The 19,230-nt window shown below is 49.4% G+C and overlaps 6 protein-coding genes across 8 annotated transcripts; 3 read left to right on the top strand and 3 right to left on the bottom strand.

The window, feature by feature from the left end:
* Positions 1-738: 738 nt before the first annotated feature.
* LOC128256451 (uncharacterized zinc finger protein CG12744) lies at positions 739-1,870 on the top strand. The gene is made up of 2 exons (XM_052986828.1): positions 739-1,608; positions 1,665-1,870. Exons 1-2 carry the CDS (start codon positions 1,163-1,165, stop codon positions 1,699-1,701), a joined length of 483 nt encoding a protein of 160 aa, XP_052842788.1. The 5' UTR covers positions 739-1,162; the 3' UTR covers positions 1,702-1,870.
* LOC128256434 (protein transport protein Sec24A) lies at positions 1,840-8,097 on the bottom strand. 2 transcript variants are annotated; one of them, XM_052986793.1, is made up of 10 exons: positions 7,585-8,097; positions 5,327-6,856; positions 5,139-5,265; positions 4,575-5,074; positions 4,280-4,505; positions 3,590-4,212; positions 3,300-3,532; positions 3,145-3,242; positions 2,947-3,085; positions 1,840-2,885 (listed from the first exon to the last, which is right to left on the bottom strand). In XM_052986793.1, exons 2-10 carry the CDS (start codon positions 6,830-6,832, stop codon positions 2,774-2,776), a joined length of 3,564 nt encoding a protein of 1,187 aa, XP_052842753.1. In that variant the 5' UTR covers positions 6,833-6,856; positions 7,585-8,097; the 3' UTR covers positions 1,840-2,773. The 2 variants fall into 2 exon arrangements, with proteins under 2 accessions (XP_052842753.1, XP_052842754.1); XM_052986794.1 differs by having other exon boundaries at positions 7,571-8,097.
* Positions 8,098-8,724: 627 nt separating this feature from the next.
* On the bottom strand, positions 8,725-17,671 carry LOC128256435 (oxysterol-binding protein-related protein 9). 2 transcript variants are annotated; one of them, XM_052986795.1, is made up of 15 exons: positions 17,203-17,671; positions 15,555-15,683; positions 14,812-15,051; positions 14,639-14,716; positions 13,034-13,286; positions 12,826-12,949; positions 11,383-11,790; positions 11,168-11,319; positions 11,008-11,109; positions 10,772-10,946; positions 10,576-10,711; positions 10,435-10,521; positions 9,892-10,013; positions 9,695-9,800; positions 8,725-9,634 (listed from the first exon to the last, which is right to left on the bottom strand). In XM_052986795.1, the coding sequence occupies exons 1-15, from the start codon at positions 17,392-17,394 to the stop codon at positions 9,548-9,550; spliced, it is 2,391 nt and encodes a 796-aa protein (XP_052842755.1). In that variant the 5' UTR covers positions 17,395-17,671; the 3' UTR covers positions 8,725-9,547. The 2 variants fall into 2 exon arrangements, with proteins under 2 accessions (XP_052842755.1, XP_052842756.1); XM_052986796.1 differs by lacking the exons at positions 12,826-12,949; positions 13,034-13,286; positions 14,639-14,716; ... (1 more) ...; positions 15,555-15,683; positions 17,203-17,671 and adding an exon at positions 12,053-12,777.
* Positions 13,535-14,628, top strand: LOC128256446 (uncharacterized). Its single transcript, XM_052986822.1, has one exon. The coding sequence runs from the start codon at positions 13,609-13,611 to the stop codon at positions 14,617-14,619; it is 1,011 nt and encodes a 336-aa protein (XP_052842782.1). The 5' UTR covers positions 13,535-13,608; the 3' UTR covers positions 14,620-14,628.
* LOC128256447 (elongation of very long chain fatty acids protein 7) lies at positions 15,792-17,104 on the top strand. Its single transcript, XM_052986824.1, has 5 exons — positions 15,792-15,950; positions 16,013-16,121; positions 16,252-16,345; positions 16,402-16,648; positions 16,709-17,104. Exons 1-5 carry the CDS (start codon positions 15,935-15,937, stop codon positions 17,041-17,043), a joined length of 801 nt encoding a protein of 266 aa, XP_052842784.1. The 5' UTR covers positions 15,792-15,934; the 3' UTR covers positions 17,044-17,104.
* Positions 17,672-18,030: 359 nt separating the features above from the next.
* On the bottom strand, positions 18,031-19,201 carry LOC128256448 (telomere-binding protein cav-like). Its single transcript, XM_052986825.1, has 2 exons — positions 19,001-19,201; positions 18,031-18,748 (listed from the first exon to the last, which is right to left on the bottom strand). The coding sequence occupies exons 1-2, from the start codon at positions 19,121-19,123 to the stop codon at positions 18,071-18,073; spliced, it is 801 nt and encodes a 266-aa protein (XP_052842785.1). The 5' UTR covers positions 19,124-19,201; the 3' UTR covers positions 18,031-18,070.
* Positions 19,202-19,230: the final 29 nt, after the last annotated feature.

A 19,230-nucleotide genomic window follows, 5' to 3' on the forward strand; every position in this document is an offset into this window, starting at 1 on the left:
GTTCGCCTGGTGCTTAAAATTATGAAATCTCCCAAAATGTCTGCTAAAAAATAAAAAAAAATAAAAAATAACTTAAAAACTTAAGAAAATATGGGTACGCGCCTTAGAAAATTTGAATTATAAATGAAAAGCACCAACTAAATTCTTTTGTTATTGTTGCACAGCCGTCCTTCAAACTATAAATACATTTGAAACGACGTTGGGGGCGGTCATAATTTAAAAATGTGTATACATACATATGTATGTGAATACGTACATATGTATGTGTGTATTACGTCATTATGACCGAAGGTGGGCTTCGTCCAAATAAACTGCGGTGAACCACGTTCATTCTTGTTTAAGAAAAAAGTGAGCTGCAAGGATCGAGAATTGAGCATTTAGTTTTCTTATCTGTAGAATTCAATCTATACCCAGATCTTTATAACCCCTAGACTGCACGATGATACATACATACATACATTGTTCTGAACAAATTAATCCTGTGCACAGTTATGTATGCATGTATTTATTTCAAAACTAAAGTCTAAAAGTCGAATATTTAATAAACTTAACTTATTTATTATTGAGCTTAATTTGTTTAAACAAAATGTAATTCATATTGCAAGAGTGCAGTAGTACACCTTAATTTTTATTTATAATTTGTTTGAAAGATTAAACTAAAAGTAAAATACTGGAAAAGTATATAGTAATGTAATAGTCGCTTCTCTATATGTAGGTTTAGCTACGAAAACGCTAGAACTGGATCACTGACTCTCTGCTCTCTCGAGTTTTCTCTCTCTCTGCCTCGCTAACTTGTTCTCTCTCTTGGAGAAAGAGGCGAATGTAAAACGATCGATCGTGAAAAGAACAGTTGCTTTCCAGAAAAGTGCGCTTGCAGGTCCGCAGCTGAATATTGGAAGAAAAGAAAGGCGGATAAGAACAGATAACAGATGAGATGATAAAATAGTGAAGTGAATTTATAAATCAGTTTACAAGTGCGTAAAAATTGTTGAATTAACTTAAATTATCGTTTTTTCAAGGGCGTAAAACTTCATTTAACTGCAACCCTTTGCATACATATCTTTCTGTTGAATTAATTTATTATAAAATTAATTAAGTAAAGCACGAGTTACATATGTATGTATTTTCATTGTGAAATTATATCGACTAACACGCAATAACAATGGAGACGGCGCTGTCTGGAATGAATCTGTCGTGCCTGCTGTGTGAGCAGACTTTCGATGCCATTGAGAAGCTTGACGATCACCTGTCCGACCACTTTCCACAGCCGGTGGCCAGGAGCCAAGTCTGCGACCTCTGCGGTCGCGGCATGCAATCCTCCCTGGAGCTGCGCCAGCACTACAAAAGATTCCATGAGGCCCATGTGCCCTGTACGGATGGCCATTTCCACTGCCAGCTGTGCGACAAGGTGTTCCTCCTGCAGGATCACCTTAGTGTCCATGTGAAGATCGAGCACGCCACCGATGGCTACCGCCCGGAGGAGAGGTCCTTGGAATGGGAGAAGCGCAATCCCAACACATTTGATCTTACCTCCGATCTCAAGCTGGATCCCATCCTGTGTCCACCTCCCAAGAGGACGTATCCGCCGCGCTCCCCTTTCTTCAATCCGTAAGTTTAATTAGCCAAGAAAGTTAAATCCAGTATTAAGAACTTAGCTTTTTCAGAAATCTTTGGCTAGGTGGGGATCTCTCCTACATGTAGATGAGTACTTTACCATCTTTGATACTAGAAGTCTAGCCATTCCAAATGATTCTCAAATACGTAATCTAGAGCTCTTCACCAAATGAATACGCGGTTCGAAGACAGTACTGTACCAATGTGCCAGTAAAACGCATTGCCTCATGATTTAATTAAAATTTATTTCGCTTTATATCTTGATGCACTCGTATGTGTATAAAGTATAGTACAGTATATGTATATGGTTTTTCGATTAGTTAGCCCACTCAAAGAACGACAACTGCGTCACCTGGTGTACAGGGTTGGGGTCTCTTTATTGATACAGTATAATAATCCTTCTAAGCTTAAGACATTCACTTCCTAGCAGTCCAATCAATGCAATACACAATACCAAATCTGTTCCCGTACATTCTTTTGAAATAAGTTCTCTAACTACAGTGCAACAAAGCGCCTTCCCTTCGACTTACAAATAAATAGAATTGTATGATAGGTTCCTCTGGATTCCGGGAAATAAATACTACTGAAAACAGCAAAAGAAATGGGATAAGCGATAACAATTTGTGGGGCTGAGTTTGCAGAATGTTTGAAGCAGTTGGAACGAACAAAAATCGCGTTAAATTATAATTTACAACAGTGTTTCGTTAGTGTTTATTGCATACAAAATATCTATAATAAATAACAATGCAATCCGCTTGCAGGGGAGCTCTACTGACTGGTTAGTTAGCTGGACTTTTGACTAATGTTCGCCTAATCCGAACTGGCATTCTAGTTCGATATCTAGTTTCGGTTGTGACAAGTTGGCTCTCTCGCATTCACTATCTTCTTTAATTGATTTAATTTAATTTTATTTTTAGTGCAACAAATCAACAAATAAATAAATACATGCACTTTAAAATTACCTAAGCCGAGAGAGTGGGTAAGGGGTAGGGATAGAGGGGAATCTAGTGGATGTGTGTCCCATACTGGTCTCCATTGTGTTGCTCCAGTTTCGCCTGCGTTCACTTCTTGCTTTTAGTCACCAGAGTCTGAGTTTTTAGGTTCTAAGAAACTCGTATTTATGTTGCATACAATAGTGGTAGGATTCCCTGCTTATGTACTATTTAACCTGAGCCCGAATGTGTTGCAAAAATTCATAGTATGACAAACTAGATTCACTGCGATCGTCGGTTAATCTCTCGATGAACTGGCCCTTGGCCGTGCTCGTGTCCCTTGGGAGGGAGAAAGGATTATTGAGGGATGAACCACCTTTTCAATGTGTCTCCAACTCACCTAATTATCTGCACCAGCGCCGAGTAGGGCTTATCGTAGTTGAGTCGCAATATAAAGCGCTTCAGCACATCGTTCTCGTTGCTCACAACATTTGGCAATCCGTATACATAGTCAGCCAGCTCTGCGGTGGAGCTAATGCCTGAAATGAAAGGAAAGGTTAACTGGGGATCTCACACCATCCAAATTTAGGTCTCCTACCCAGCACAGCCTCCAAAACATCGGGTGGCACATTTAGCCCCACATAGAGCATTATCAGCGTGCCACAATCCAACAGGAATATTGACCGCGAGTCCAAGCTGCAAAGCATTTCGAATTTTTAACTGAACAGGTACCTAGGTGACCACCACACTTACTGTTCCGCGGACAGTTGCAGGCGCGGCAATTCCGGCAGCGGTTCGTCCTCCTCCTCGTCGTCGTCCTGGCTCGCATTCACATTGGAGTTGCGGGCATGGTAGATAAGCGCATCGATCTTGTACAGCTCCGGGTAGACGTACTTCATCAGCTGGTCCAACGGCAGCGTCTTCATGCAGTCCATGGCGAAGACCCGATCATCTAATCGCGTACTGGTTCCCACGCGGAAGGCAGGCTAAGGGAGAAAGCGGTTAGTGCTGGGCTCACTCTAGTTTCATCAAGGCTAACTTACGTGCTTAAGCAGCCCCAGGATGTAGAGGGGCAGCAGAGCCAGGCTGCGCGGGGCTATCAGCTGGCCAGACTGACCCGAGGGCAGATTTTGTGCGATCTTGAAGGCGTTGTACACATCGATCGTGGCGTTGATGAAGGCGTCGCGGGCATCCGACAGGTTGGAGGCCACCGAGCGGTCCACGGCCATCTTGGAGAGCAGCCCAATGATGGCCTCCGTGTCCGCCGAGTGCATTACCTCCGGCAGCGAGGCCGTCACCGGCAAGCACACTGTGTGCACTCGGATTCGGCGCTCGCCCTCGCTGTTCGTGTAGAGCAGCGCCGCCTGGAAGCAGATCGTCTTCACGTCCGTGAGGCTCTCGTCGTACGAGATCTGCATGCCGTAGCCCGCATCCGGATTCACATTCGGCAGCGAGAGCAGGTCCGTGGAGCGCACGAAGAAGTTGCCGTGGAATGTGTGCACCTGCAGGCCGCGCGTGCAGCGGATACGCATGACCGCCTCGAAGCCGATCTTGCGGGTCAGGTAGCGCTTAAAGCATGTCCGGAACGAGTCCACCATGTGCGGTTTGGTCTTCTGGTAGAGCGGGAAGTGGTGAACACATCCACCACTGTGCTTGCTGATGCCAGCTGCAGAGATGTGAGGTGAAGTAAGTATAAAACCAAATTATATTTACAAGTTATACAAATCACTCACAGATGGTTGCCATGTCGCTATACTGCTGGTTCATCAGGAAGAGGTCGCAGGCTATCTGATAGCCGGAGCACTCCAGGGCGAAGCGCTTGTAGAAGTCGGTGGCCGGATTAAGGTGGGCCACGTCCTTGGCCGAGCGGTTGTTGGGATCCTCGCGCGGCTCCAGGGCGCCAGGTCCCTTGTTGGGAAGGCACGATTGAAAGACGGTGATGCGGCCGCCAGACGCTTGCTACAGACATTCGAATTTGGGGATTGGGGATTACTAATTTCTCAGATCTCGATCAGTAACTTCACTCACCATTAGCTTGAAAGCCACCTGCAGGGCAGCGCCCAAGGCGGAACCCGGATCGTGGGTGTGGGCAAACCGCTTGGGCAGCTGCTTCAACAGGTCCCGCACCAGCTCCTTGCACTCCTTCAGGTTGACCAGAAGGCTGTCGGGACGCGGCAGGAAGGGGTCCTCGATGTCCAGCAACGTCATCTCGTGCGGCTGGTTGAGACCCTCGGCCATGCTGTAGAAGTGCACGAAGCTGTCGAAGCAGATGAATCCCACTTGGGTGCGTGCGTCGCCGGGCATCTCGTCCAGGTGCCGGTTGAGCGTGGCGCAGGCGGCCTCCAGGTAGCCGCTCTGCTGCGCGATGATCGAGACGTCGAAGAGGAACAGGTACATGGCCGGCTGCGGCGGACGCAGCATGTACTCCGAGGGGGCAATGAACTCGATGGTGCTAGACCGCACCTCGGGCCGGCGGGTCACGTCGCCGTACGTCTTTGTGGCCGGATCGAATTGGAAATCATCGGGCACTGCGGAGGAAATAATATTTTAGGTTAGTAACCTTTGTGCACTCATCACATGTAATGTATTTACATTCGTTGACGCGGTAGCAGAGGTTGCACTTCCACATCTTGCTGTCCACAAAGTAGACGAAGGGATTGATGTAGGTGCGGCACAGCCGGCAGCGCACAATGTTGATGCACTGAATCACGGGCAGGCTCTGTGGGATGTTAATCAATGTAAAGTCATTTAATTAATGGTGATTTCACTAAATTTCTCACATTCACATCGCGGAAGGGATGTATCACGATGCCCAGCGGCAGCCGTGATTTCTGCAGCAGTGAGTTGCTCTCGGGGATCTTGGTCAGGGTGCAGCGCATGATGCTCGGGCTGCAGTTGATGGACTCGTGGAACTGGTTGTGCAGCACCACCTTTGGCGGCGGCAGCGTTGCTGGCGACAAGATGTGCCGGTTCTGCATTAAATCGATGGTGTCCTGACCCCACAGCCGGCTGAATCCCTGCTGAGCCACGTTTAGTGGAGCAGGGGTGGCAAACGATCCGCCCGGCGCCTGCTGCGGTTGTTGTCCATAAGCCTGAGGCGGCGCCTGGGCCTGATACTGCAGTGGAGCCCCGGCGGTCTGGGCTCCGGCTCCAAACATGCCCGGAGGCGGTGGCTGCACTGCAGACGGAGGCGGAGGTTGCTGCTGTTGTTGTGGCGCTGGATACGCCTGGGCGTAGGCATACTGCTGCGCCTGCGCTTGCTGCTGAGGTGGGGGCAATGGGGGCTGAGCTCCAGGCACTGCCGCCTTGGCCAGACTTGGCGGCCAGGCTGCTCCCGCTCCCGGTGGCGGCGCCGCCCTCTGGAGGTTGTTGTTCTGCTGGTTTTGCTGCTCGGAGCTGGCCGATGACGGCACTCCGTAGGGGATCCTCTGCCCCGCTGGCGGTGGCGTGGGTCTGGCGGGAACCGCTGCGCTGCCGAACATCTTGGCCGGATGTGGAGCCAAATTGGGTGGCTTCTGACCACTAAATGGCGTCGCCATAGCGTTTGGCACCACAGGAGGAGCCACGCCGCTGGCCGCCAACAGGCTGCTGGCATCGTTAAACTGCTGCGGAGGCTGACCCGTCTGAGCCGTAGCCACGCCCCTGTAGTCCTTCTGCGCCAGAGGCGGGTACTGTTGCTGAGGCGGTGGCACGGCGCAGGCCCCCCCGTTCGTCCGGCTGGGGTTTAAGTTCATGTTCTCCAGATTGCTCGTCAAGTTGGCCAAGGACTGTTGGCTCGTCGGTTGGGGCGGTGAGGGGCGCAGTCCGGCGGCCATGGGTCCTGGGGCATATTGAGCAGCACCTGCCACTGGAGGCCGGGGGGAGGCAGTGCGCGAGGAGTTGGCGCTGGACGCCCCATTGCTGCCGTTCGTGAGCGGTGGCGGCGGTCCGTTGACGGGTGGCGGACGCAGATGGGGCGGCAACGTGCTGGGCGGCAGCTGTTGCAGCGGAGTAGCTGCTCCCGACGTTGGCGGCAAGAACTGGCTCGCAATGCCGCTGTTGAATTGCGACGGAGGGGGCAGGTTACCCGGTGCAGGTGCTCCTGCTCCTGGATAAGCTGCTGCAGGAGGTGGCTGCTGCTGGAACTGCTGGGGCTGCTTCTGTGGCAGATACTGCTGGCCTGTTGGCGGAGGAGCTGGCTGCTGATGCTGCTGGACGGCTCCTGGCAGGCCGTTCACCAAATTGTTGCCGTTCAGAGGCATGGCGGCGTGGGCGGGTGGCACGTAGTTCGGATTGTAGGCCGACATGCTGCTAATTCATAAGTTCGTGTTCTGAAAAGATTGAGAATCAAGTTTCGGTTAGTTGCTATCTTATCACTAGCGAAGGTTGCGTGCTGCCGAACAGACCGACATGAAATTAGGTATTTATCTTATCGTTCAATGCCGAAATACGAGTTACATGGGCAGGGGCATGAGCATTAACCATTGGGCCAAACGTGCGGCTGAATAATGTTCTAAATGGCGATGCTTGTCCAGCTGACGAGTAGATTGGACCTAGTGCACTGATAAATTTGCCAATGGAATGCGAGACTGTGCCTTAAAGCGGCTTTATCTTCAAGTTATGAGCTTGACTGGCTGCGAAGGTAAATATCTCGAGCCAATGTTTACAGAAGTGTGTCTACGTCAACAGTAGGTCGGAAATAAGATGGTAATTGTATCATATGCGGTTGTTTAAACAGCTTCGACAGCAAAGAATTATGGGTTTTTGAGTTATGAGATATGTGCGTGTGAGTGGGCCAAGTACTTGACCTCGCAGTCAGCGATCGCTGGAAGGTGGGTGTGGGTCAAAGTGGGGTGTGACCCAGTTGCAGCGGGAGCGTAAGGAAGCACCTTCCAGACAAAGCGAATTTTTGATGACGTGCCTATGGCGAAGTCATCCCGCCCCGCCCACCGCCTCAACGCCTCACCACCCACCAACTCATCACCCAGCCAACGTAATTGGGGGCAATCAAAGTGTATCGAATGCGGTGCCCATATCATGGTTACCAGTCAATTATCACCTCTCCGAGCTTCAGTTTCCAGTGGCATGTAGTTTCTCGACCAGCACTTGCACTTTGTAGTTGCCTCTTCTTCTTGCGCCCTTGATTGGCGATTTTGCTGCTGCTGCTGCTGCGAGCTGCGAATTGGCTTTTCCGCTTGGAACGCCGTGGAAAAGCCCGCGCTGATTGGGAAATCCGCTGTCTGGACAATTTTCTTTGGGATTCGGGTGAATCCTGGGCTGGCTTTTGCTTCGCGAAGGCGAATTAAACGATTTTCACGGCACTGCCCTGCGCTCTCTCTACTCCCCAATTTCCGCACTATTATCTTTCTCTCGCGATTCCTGGCGCTCCTCGTGTGCTCCGGATGGATGCGGACACGTCCTGGACTGGCAGGCGGATTCCGTGGACTTGACTTCGTTCGCTGCTGGGCACAATTAACTTAACAAATGCAAACTTTTTGCATTTTCCAGAGAAGAACAAAAAATTTTGAGGCCACGTCAATAGTGTGACCGTGCGTTTTAAAATAGAGATGTCACTGCGCTGGCTCGCCAATCGACTATAAACCACCGATAGCGATTACGATAACATAATATCGATTTTGATAGTAACAAAGTTCTGTTACCATTTGAATTCAAAATTAAACGGAAAAACTAAAGGTTTTTTTTTGTTTTTATTAAATAGACGTATTAAAGCTAAAAACAAAATAAATTGTTTGAAAATATTTTTCAGATATTCAATTTGTTTTTTAAAACATAAACCATTTTAAAATAATGTTCCAAACAAGTCATAAGTAAAACCACACCAATTGCTGTCAGAACAAATCGCTTTATTTGCAATAATCGTATAGTATCCCTTACACTCAATCTGTTTGGGGTAATTGCTATATTTCTCGTTTGGTTAAAAAGAAATTCGAAAAAATATATACAAGTTCTGTGCACCCGGGCGTGGATACGAATTCCAATCAAGACCCTTGGGATTTCTATTCGTTTATTCTACGGGTTAACTAGTCCGTTAAATATTACTTTAAATAAATATCGAAGCGTATTTACTTTATTCGTTTCATTTTGCGTTAACTTTGCGTGAGAGTATTCGGTAACTTTGCTGAGGATGTGGGTGGTGTTGTCTTTCTGGCTCGTAGGCTTTAAAAAAATAAAGATAAAGTTAGCTTTAAATGTCTCAAGGAGTGTGGGTTTCATTTGCGTTTTATTACAGTATAGGTATAGTGTACAGGTGTCTGAGTAAGTGTTAGCAGCGGACTGTTAGTAAAGCTTTATTCATTGTGACAATTGGAATTCGAAACATAATACTAAAGGTAATCGTATTTGATTTTAAGACTATGTAATTGGAAAATCATTGTGCACCGTGTTCTGTATGTTCTGTATGTCTGTTGGGGTCTTGGAATCAAGCGTAGAGGCAGTATCCGTCAGATACTAGCGTGTCGGTATTGTATTTCGTCTATAGCAGAGTCTTTTATTTCAAAAATAGAATTTCTATCCTTAAATCTCTATCAATTCGTAATCTACAACTTTTGATATATCCCATTATAATTCGTTTTTCTCTTGCTTGTTGCTAGTTAGTAAATGTTAGTAATGTAAAAGGTGTCGAATAGGTGTTCTTGTGTTGCAGTTTACTGCGATTGCCTTTGAAACACTCTAGTACTTAGTAGTAAATAATAATCGTTAATTGTGTGTAGAAACTGTGAGTGTTGTTTGCTTTGTCTGTCTCCGCTGATCTGTCGAGCTTGACTCGCGTTGCAACCTAATGAGCAGAGCTTCCCTTATGTTTCTGTATATTATTTACAATTAATAAACCGACACTCCTTTTGCGTGTTGCTCCATCGTTTCCTGCATTCGTTACGTTGTATCGTCAGTGTTCAGGGGTTTGCGCACTTGTGGAATTAGACATATAGTTGAGGCTTGTTCTTGATATGATCCATATATATAGACGTTTTTGGTGTTGTTGCTCTCGATGTCAGTCGCTGGCATTATCTCTTGGCCTCCTTCTCCTGCAGATACATGCGCTGGCTCAGCGGTTTGGCGTATATCCAGTTGTCGCCCACGGGCTTAAAGTGCTGCGGGGGAATTCAATCAGTTTAGGGCTGAGTCATGCTCACTCTAGCGCAGGGGCTTACCTTGTGCTCCCAGGCCAGGTCGTACTCCTTGCGCACCTTCGCCTGCTCACGCTGCTTCTGCTCCACCACGAACTTGGCAGTGGTGGCGCGTTCGATGTCGTTGAACCTGCGGAAGAGCAACGAACAAAGAGATCAGATTTCTCCGCTTCGCATTCAGGGGGGCAGAGGTTAAGTGGGCAGATTGGTGAGCTGTTTACTTGAGTCCCGCTGTCACTTCCTTCCAAATTCGTCGCGATTCGTACTCATCCTGCTCAACGATTGGTCGAACTTGTTTCTTAAATATTGGTATGCGATTTACGTCGACGAATACTTCGGTTTTCTAGAAAATTCAAGAGATTCATTCAGGTTCACTAGGCGGTCAAACTGATTGGGTCTAATGCTGAACACACAACAATCATACACATAAGTACACGGGTATCAATTGAACAATTTGAAATACAACTTTGGACAAACAGGCAGAGGAGAAGTTGGTGGGTTCGATTTTCTAGACAAACAAAGTAAACACACGGAGAAAATGCTCCCGAGCTATTTAAGAGAAAAGCAGAAGAATCGTGGAAAGTAAGTAGAGGTAGAGGTGGGGTGTGTGGGGTGGATGTGGCTGCCAACTCGTGGGGTTGTTTCTTGCAGCATTTGGGAGCAGTATGCGGAGGAAAAATTACACGAAAGGGTTCAACATTTACGTTAACAATATATAATATGGTAACTAACTACATACAGCTAAAATAACTCGGGCGACTTACGTTCTTATCGTGCCACTTGGCCTCCATCAAACCGCTCCACTCGCCAGCAATCGAGACAAAAGGCTTCTTTTCGCTTGGCGCATAGACCTACGACATCTCAGAGTTAGTATCAAATAATAGATTACTTTAGGAGTTTCTTACCTCGGCGGAGACCCTGTTGCGCTTGCCGCCATAGAAGGGCTTCGTGAGGAACTCCACGTTGGCGTAGTAGCCCGACTGCGGGCACTTGATCTCCACCGAGCCACCCAGCTCAATCCAAGGCACCGTTAAAATGGACCTACAATGAATCGGATTCTTAAGTTATTTGGAGTCATAAGGCCATCAAGCTACTCCTAACCTGCCGTAGCCATTGGGAAAGGTCACTATGTACTCCTCGCTGCGATCCACCAGGGTGACTACCCCCTCGCCAATGTTGTGGACGCCAATCGAGAGGCCCAAGAACTTCGACTTAGTCCAGACATGGGCCGCAAACGTGATTTTCTTATTGTAATGCTCCGCATAGAAGGCAGAAACTGCAACAGATAAATGTATGAGTCTCTTGTTTTAAAGGGGTTTCCCTGGGTTTCCTCTTACTTGGCGGATGGTGCGACACCTGCTCCGCTAAGAAGGTGAGCTGATCCCGCCTGCACCAAGGCACTGGGCCGTCGCGCACCTCCTGAGCATCCTGGCTCTCCCCTGAAATGAGAAAAGTTTAGCACTGGTGATCCGACATGAGTCCCGCTGCACTGCTCACCAGGAATGTCCCAATGGCACTGAAAGACTTCGCCCAAAATGGGATTGTAGGGCTTCTTGGCAACTGCACTTTTGCGTCCCGCATGGTAAGCACTCATGTACCAGCGACACACCTGCACGATTCTGTCGCGTGGATCATCCAGATCCGAGATTCTGTTGCAAAATTTGCTCCATAAGTTATATTTCTTTAGAGAAGAAAAATGTTTCGAGACGTACTTTATAAACAGATCGGGATGGGCAAAGTAATCGGCGTACATCTCCAGCAGCGAGCGACGCTCCAGGATGAACGTGGGCAGCACCACCTTGGTGAGGTCCATGCCGATCTTCACCTGCGACAGCAGGTGCGTGATCATCGAGCCGTGTGCCTCCATGCTAAGGTCCGTCTCCTCCTCCTCCTCGTACAGGGCATCGTAGTCGATGCCATTGTCGTAGCTGGCACTTCGCGAACTGGCCGCGGTCCTGGCTGTCTTAATGCTGGCATCCGCATCGGCCACGCTCTCATCGATCTCTGGCAGCGTTTGGGGCGCAACTGAATCGCCCAGAGGCATTGGCTCTGCTTGGGTGAAGCCATCCGGCCCCTTTTCGTGGGTGGGCGATGTGGTTTCCGAGAAGCCGCGCGTGGCGCTGGTTGAAAGGGAAATGAGAGTGAAATCAGGACTTGTTGATTAGGATTCCTGCGGTGTCTGGGCATAACTAATGGGCCGACATAAATCCACAAGCGTGATGTCAGCATGTGCATGTGCGTCACTGGGGACTAGCAGCCACCGCAGCCTCCGCAACCTCCTCCTCCTCCTCCGTGTCCTTTTCAAGCTCTGTTGCTTGCTTCATTTACAATTTATGAGGGCAACACTTACGGCGACCTGGCGCACACCGTACACCACCTCACCTCAGGCTCACGCGTCGGACCCACTTCTTGAACATGGCGTGGGATGCTGATGCTGATGTTGATGCTGGCCGGATGCTTCACTGCACTCCCACCAGCGGCTGCACAGTTTCGAATCGTAGCCTAGACAAAAGCCGCTGCCTTGGCTAGGTCATTAATGGCAAACAAGTAAGTAAGCTACTGAAAAATCCACCCGGAAGGGGGCCACCAAGGTGCACCCAAAGGAGCGCTTCGACACTGCGAGCCGATGACGAACGAAACTACAACTGACAGACACACACAATGGCGACTGTAACTACGGCCAGGACGAGCCACGTCGATGACGAAGCGAGCCGCCGACCACGAAGCCGTGTCAGCTGTGCCAGCAAAGCTCCGACGACTGCACGGCCAGGTGGATGTGGAGCTGGAGAAGGAGGTTCTGTATTTATTATTTACACGCGACTTGGCCGAAATTACAGGCTGCCCCGAAACTGCTATTGCGACAAACTTCGGTCACTGCATTTTGCATGCGCTGGCCAGGCGCATGCGCCTGCGGCAGAGCAGCAGGAGGAGGAACAGGAGGTGGAACAGGAGGTGGAGGGGCAGGCCAGCAGCCGGGGGTTCCGGACTGGAGGGCAATGAATGCGTAATTTTAGCACGCAGCCCGCAGCCCACAGCACACAGCACAAATTACACATTACACAGCACGGAACTTGCCGGTTGCCGCATCACATCTGATTGATGGCCAGTCGGCACACTTGGCCAAGTGGGCTTGGTCTGCTACTTGTACCACTCACCAGCCAATCGGGGAGCTGCCAAGGCTGGTGAAGGGATCGTCGTAGGCATCGTAGAAGTCCTCCTCGCCCTCGCTGCTCGAGTAGGAGGTCTCCGGCACAACCAGACCCAGAGGAGCGGTGGTGGCTGCCAAGATGAATGCCAGATCCAGATTAGCGGGGTTGAATCGAACTCGATTAGCCAGTTGACCCTGGCTCGATGGCCACTCACCGTTCTCAGTGGCCGAGTCGTCCTCGTCGTCGTGGCACAGCTCGCCCTTGCCGCCCACCTGGCCCTCCAGGGGCGTCTTCAGGCCACCACATCCAGGCACGTTGTGGCCGCTGCCCATGGTGGCTGCTCCACTGGCCGAGGAACTGGTCGAGGCAGTGGCCGTTGGGCCATTGTAGATCCCATTGATGGGGTGGGCCATGTTTTTGGCTATCTGCAGGCTGACAATCGAGTGCTTGATGTGATCCAGCATGGCCTGAAACGAGAATGCGGGATTAGCCAGTGTGGGAGTGGTGAACAAAAAGCACCGCAATGGCCTCGCCAAAGTTTTGCGAGGAAATGAGCAGCTGCCGCTGGTGGCAGCCAGCTGCCGGTTGAGTGGCATTCTCCCAGGCCTTTGCATCTGGTGGCCTGCTAGCCCTGAATTTGCATTGGAAATCGATACCGGAGGGGGTGGCCCAGTAGGCCTGGCCGTACGATTCGCCCGGCAAACTCCGATGGGAGTAGAAACAAACATTCCAGCATTCCGGCTCTCTAAATTCCTGGCTCTTATAACGACTTAAAGCCTCCAATCCGTCATGGATTTTCTTGATCCTGAGCTCCACAGCATCGACGAGGTGTATGCCCAATTTGAGGTATACAAAAAGCAACGCCAGGAACAACAGCTGGAGCTGAAGGACAAACTGGAGAAGTTCAACATGGATGCCGATCTCAAGGAGCTCAATTCCAACATGGCAACCTTGCGGCTGGGGATGCAGAAACTCGAGCAGCAGCAGCAGGGGCAGCTGCGCCAGAGGAAACTCCAATCGCAGACGAGTTCCGAGGCCATTGAGCCCGCTCCACCGGGTGAAACTGATTCCTCCGTACAGGACAAAGACAAACACAAAATCGTTGAGCCGGAGAAACTTTTGATTAAATGCGGCGTGAGCAAGTGCCTCTTTGAGAGTTGCCAAAAGCGCGTGGACAGCCAGCTGCTTTTGCTGCACTACCTCTGCGAACATGACCACAAGGATGCCTCCTTTCAGCGATGTCAGCCGCTGGTGGAGGGTGAGCGGGTGGTGCTCTCCTTCCAGCCGCAGAGCTGTGAGTTTCGGGTGAACCAGGTGCTGGGACTCTTGGCCTACGGTGGCCAGCTGGAGCAGAAGTTTCTAGTGTCCCGAAGGCCACGGGAGATCTGCAGCAGCCTTCTGGCGGAGACCCACATCCCGGTGGTGGTGCTCATCTGCCGCACAGCCACTCATGCTGCTCTGAAGGACAAGCGTCCGACACGAAGTGTGCGGCCAGCGGGATCAAAGGGTAATCAAAGGGATCAAGTGTTCGTGATTTGGCTGGTGACACCCAGTGACCGGCTGCAGCTAAACGCCACGCTGTGTCTGTGCGGCAGAGATGCTGCTGTTCGGTCCGCCTGCGTGGTGGGTGTTCGCCAGGTGAAGCACAGCCAGGACACGAGCCGCTTCATGGCTGTGGATGCCAACTACTGGCGCCAGACGTACACCGATGTGGAGCGGCTCTCAAACAACTTCCGCGACGAACTGCACCTAGAGGTTTCGCTCACAGAATGCCCGCCTGGGCAACTGCGACGAATGTAGTCGGAGGCCTTATACTCACACTTGCGTTGTCCTGCAGCGCCTTGCACTTGGACTGCTCCGCCGGATCGGTCAACTCCGCGATGCGTTTGTCCAGCAACTGAGAACAGAACAGAGAGAATGAGAAAGCAAAAGTGACGGTAACAGTGAGAACAAATTGCATAATATGCCTGCATTACGTGGCACAATACTAACGTTCGTCTGCTCAATCATAAGCTGGAGGTAGGCATCCGCCTCGGAAACGCGGCGCGCCACCAGCTCCAGGTGGTTGGGTCGTCTGCCGCCCACTCCTCCAGCTCCGCCCCCTTCCCTCGTGTAGCCGCCGGCGTTGTAGAAGGCGCTCTGGCTGTCCCACAGTCGCGAACGGTTCGCGTGGCGTCGAATGGTGTCCTCCAGTCGGCGCACCCACTGCTCCCGCTCCTCGCTGTGCCGCGCCTGCAAACGGTTGAGAAAGTTGCCAAGTTAAGTGGGCTCCTCTGCCGGTGTGTGCGGGTATTGGGAAAAGTTTTATCGTTACATCAAAGCAACAAAGTCAAACAAAAGGCAGAACGTGAGGGTCAGACAGAGGTTTCTAGGTCGCTGCCCGGATACCCTTTCTTTCTGTCTACTGTGCACCTGCCTTTTTCCAGAGGTCACAATAGCATAGCAACGCGAATCGGAGAAACAAACGTGTCTGCCTAACGCACTCATTGAGGAATAGTCGTCATAGAAAAGCATGTCTTATAATTTGCAATTCAGAAATGTTTGTTAATTCAGTTCTTCAAGGAAACAAAACTGCATTTAATTTCTAGAAAGGTTTTTCTTCTATTTTCTTGAAGGTTTGTGGAGCAATAATTTTGGTTGAACTATAAGATAAGTGATACTTCTATTTAATGATGGTTTCTGTTAGAATATTTTTGGTGTTCACATTATATTTAAGTTTACTAAGAACTACTTGCCTGAAAGTGGAAGGTCTTGTGGTCCACGGTGATCGTGAACGTGTTATCCTCTTGGTCGTCGATCCCGATTAGTGCATCCTTCAAGCGCACGCAGCCCCGTCTTACGCCCTTCATCATCTTCTCCTTGGACTGTAAAAGAAATGCAGTTTGAATTAGACGAGCTATTTAACCACAATTCCGGCAGTCAAAGGGTTATTACGCCGGCTATAAATTAACGTATTCTAATCAATGCTGGGAGGTGAATAAAAGCACTGGTCAGCGCATTGTTCGCGCTTAAATGTGCAGTTCGAGCAGTTCGAGCAGACGATAGAGCAGCAGTCGCCCAGACCCTCGCGAGCCCAAGGATCCAGGCCAAAGAACCACGAACGCAAATAATCAACATGGAGGCCTCAACGAGTAAGCCTCTACGGAGAACTGAACGAGATTGTCCCACATCTCTAAACCAAATCGAATTGCAGGTGCTCAGTTGCCGCCAGTGGTGAAGATTCCTGCGCTGTATGCGGATCCCTGGTACATGATCACCGTGCTGGGCATCTATCTGTACTTCGTCACCGTAGCGGGTCCGCAGTAAGTCCACATTCAAATATCATAGTGGCTCGTTCGCTTGCGGGTCACTGGACTTGGCATTAGCAATTCCACGGGTGCGCTGGCTTACTTGTGTAAGAACGATGACCTTTAAGCTCTCGCGTCCTTACAGTTTCATGGAGTGGCGCAAGCCATACGGGCTAAAGCGGCTCATCCTGGTGCACAACCTTATCCAGGTGGTGTCCTGCGTGTACGTCATCAAGGAGGTGGGTGGTAACTTCGGTTCGCAGGGGCAACAGCGATAAAAGCTCTAGTTTCGCAGGTCCTCTACATCACGGACCACAACATCTACTTCTTTTGGAAGTGCCGGAAAATGGATAGCAATCCAGAGATCGTTCAACGATACTTCAGCTTGGCCTACTTTCTCTTCTGGCTGAAGATCTCTGAGCTGATAGAGACGGTGATCTTTGTGCTGCGCAAGAAGCAGAACCAGGTGTCCAAGCTGCATGTCTTCCACCACTTATCCACGGTGACGCTGGTGTATGTGCTCATCAACTTGAACACGAATGGTGAGTTTCCCGGTCGCTGGCTTTGTCCCATCTCTGCTTTAACCAACCAATCGTCCACAGGCGACTCTGCTTACTACTGCGTGTTCCTCAACTCGATTGTCCACGTCATAATGTACTCCTACTACTTCGTGGCGGCCGTGGCCGACAAGACTGTGCTGGAGGCCCTAACGCCCGTGAAGAAGGGCATCACCGTCATCCAGATGACGCAGTTCGCCCTTATCCTGGCGCAGGTTCTCTACCAGGAGTTCTTTTGTGGCATGACGCTGCCCGTGTTCCTGTACTTCACCACCGTCATTGCGGGCATGTTCTACGGCTTCTACAACTTCTACAACAGCGCCTACCAGGTCGAGCAGCGCCGCAAGAGTCTGACAGCCGCTGCCGACTCGGGAAAGTGATCCCATGTCCACAAATCACGCAATAAAAGCGCACCAACAAGTGTGCGTGTATCCGAATGTATCTATCGCAGATAAGATAAGGCCACGGCACCGGGGGAATTGGTCTTGGTTCTGGGTGCGATATGGGGGTTAGTCAGGGTGTCCACTGTAGCCACTTACCGTGTAGTAGGACAGCAGGCCTGCATTCTCGTCCAGCACAAAGAAGCGATACTGCCAGCCCTTCATCACGTTCGTCCATTTGCTCAGTGTGCCCTCCAGTGTGCCAGCCGTTCCAGTTCCAGTTCCCGTTCCTGTGCCACCAGCCCCGCTGCCGGCTCCCAGGCTGGGAGCACTTCCAGTGGTGCTGGCCATGTCCTCCAGGTCCCGTGACTCGGCCACCGCCTCCTCCTCCTCCTCTGCTGATCCGTCGTCGTCGTCGCCGGAAGCGTTCCGTGACGATATCGTGCGCCTGCTATGTTCCCCGAGGTCTTTTCTGGTCAGGAGCGGTTGATGACGCAATGCTGCTCCGCGACTCGCACCCGCAATCTGTCACAGCCTCAGCTCCGCTTGGAATTTGCAAAACAAAGCAAAGCCCTTCCGAATTAGAGCTGTCAAAACATCGCTGAAACTATCGATGGTTGCGCTAGAGACGGCACTATCGATTGTCGAGCTAGAGACGGTACCATCGATTGTATTTTCACTCTCACGATAGTAAATTTTATTAGTTATTTTATAAAATAAGAGACATGTTTCTTCTTGGGATCTTTAAAATATTTGTTCTAAACGATACGGCATTTTTTTGTCGGACAATATTTATAACTTGTGAGTTCCTTTTTCTCGAAAGTATCGATAATTAGCTTGTAAGACTATCGATCGATGTTTTGCCAGTTCTATGCCGAATTGCAGCTGTAGTGCAAGCGCCAAAATATACCTTACTGTGAGCATTTGAATATTTGCAGGCTTTCCGTTGTTTTTTGAATAGTAATTAAAGTTTCTATACTTAAAATATATTTTTCCATAATATTGTTTATATTTACATAGTACACGTTTAGAGATTGAGTAGATTTAGTAGCATTTCATCATCCAATTCGAGGGACGGCATACTTGGAAGGGCTATGGGCTCTATTGTTGTTTCCAAAGGAGAAAGCGACGACAGCAACTCCAAATGACAATTCGGCGTCTCGAAAATGAAGATGTTTGTATCCAGAATGTTTTCCGGCTGCTCCGATGCCATCTCTTGGGATTTCAAAGTAGCCATTGAAAAATCCAATGCAATTGGCGTTTCCAAAGGAGCAAGAGGCGAATCCGGAACCCGGTTCGAGGATAATTTATCCAACTCTTCCAGATGAGAACCAATCGATATCGGAGTCCGTAAAAGACGCATCGAGCGCCGGAGTGGTCTGCCCAAAGGCACTTTCCTTTCCTGACGAGCCCATCGGTCCAACCTAAAATTATTTTCCTTTTTCGTTTCACATCGGACAATATGGCTGTAGCTGGCCACTTCCGTTTCCGAATAGGGAATTATCTTCTTCTTGAGCACCGCCTTTCCAATCTTGCGGCTGATATAAGTCTCCGATCTGTTGGCCCGGCGCATCTTGTCCAGGTACTTTTTTGCGTCCCACAGGCAATTTTTGATTGTCATATTCACCTTTACTTTGGTTCTCTGGCAAAGCATCCTTATATCTTCCGCGCTGTAGATCCGGGTTAGATCCTCGGGCGTGACTTTCTGGGATTACAAAGATTTAACATTGTTTATTTAATAGGGATAAAACTAAGAATTTATTATTTTTTACAATATTTACACTAAATCTGTAAAATTATAATTAAAATATTTATTTAAACAAATATTCTTGTTTAAGCGAGTAATTTTGGGGGGGACCAACTTTAAAGTAAAGCGTCAGCCCTTACAGACAGGGAGTGAGTTTATAAATTTGAAAAAAAAAATCATAGAACTTTTCATTTACCGTTAACCGCTTACCGTTTTCTCATACATATCGAGGAGTCTTTTAAACTGAATCTTATTGCCAACAAAATCTTTCTTAACCATCCGCTCCTCGCACTTTAGGTAATCGATCAAGTCAATGGTCAAAATTCTCGCCATCCTGAAAAATATAAAACCAAATTATCACTTTGAAGTGTCCTCAAAACTTTTGGCGTTCTAAAAAGCGCTGAAGTGTGACCGCCGATCGACTTGAGTAAAATCTATGA

The sequence above is a fragment of the Drosophila gunungcola genome (genome assembly GCF_025200985.1).
Source record: "Drosophila gunungcola strain Sukarami chromosome 2R unlocalized genomic scaffold, Dgunungcola_SK_2 000020F, whole genome shotgun sequence".
Lineage (NCBI taxonomy): Eukaryota > Metazoa > Arthropoda > Insecta > Diptera > Drosophilidae > Drosophila > Drosophila gunungcola.

Bases quoted from the DNA above. Each gene is read 5' to 3' on its own strand.
- LOC128256448 (XM_052986825.1), bottom strand. From the start codon at position 19,123: ATGGCGAGAATTTTGACCATTGACTTGATCGATTACCTAAAGTGCGAG. The intron at 18,749-19,000 runs GTAAGCGGTTAA...TTGTAATCCCAG, and splicing joins TCGATATGTATGAGAAAACG to AAAGTCACGCCCGAGGATCT.
- LOC128256434 (XM_052986793.1), bottom strand. From the start codon at position 6,832: ATGTCGGCCTACAATCCGAACTACGTGCCACCCGCCCACGCCGCCATG. The intron at 5,266-5,326 runs GTGAGAAATTTA...AACATCCCACAG, and splicing joins ATCCCTTCCGCGATGTGAAT to AGCCTGCCCGTGATTCAGTG. The intron at 3,086-3,144 runs GTAGGAGACCTA...CTTTCATTTCAG, and splicing joins TGTTTTGGAGGCTGTGCTGG to GCATTAGCTCCACCGCAGAG.
- LOC128256446 (XM_052986822.1), top strand. From the start codon at position 13,609: ATGGATTTTCTTGATCCTGAGCTCCACAGCATCGACGAGGTGTATGCC.
- LOC128256447 (XM_052986824.1), top strand. The intron at 16,346-16,401 runs GTGGGTGGTAAC...CTAGTTTCGCAG, and splicing joins GCGTGTACGTCATCAAGGAG to GTCCTCTACATCACGGACCA. The intron at 16,649-16,708 runs GTGAGTTTCCCG...AATCGTCCACAG, and splicing joins CATCAACTTGAACACGAATG to GCGACTCTGCTTACTACTGC.
- LOC128256451 (XM_052986828.1), top strand. From the start codon at position 1,163: ATGGAGACGGCGCTGTCTGGAATGAATCTGTCGTGCCTGCTGTGTGAG. The intron at 1,609-1,664 runs GTAAGTTTAATT...TAGCTTTTTCAG, and splicing joins CGCTCCCCTTTCTTCAATCC to AAATCTTTGGCTAGGTGGGG.
- LOC128256435 (XM_052986795.1), bottom strand. From the start codon at position 17,394: ATGGCCAGCACCACTGGAAGTGCTCCCAGCCTGGGAGCCGGCAGCGGG. The intron at 13,287-14,638 runs GTGAGTATAAGG...TTCTCGTTTCAG, and splicing joins CGCTGCAGGACAACGCAAGT to GCCATGCTGGATCACATCAA. The intron at 11,320-11,382 runs GTACGTCTCGAA...ATTTTGCAACAG, and splicing joins CATCCCGATCTGTTTATAAA to AATCTCGGATCTGGATGATC.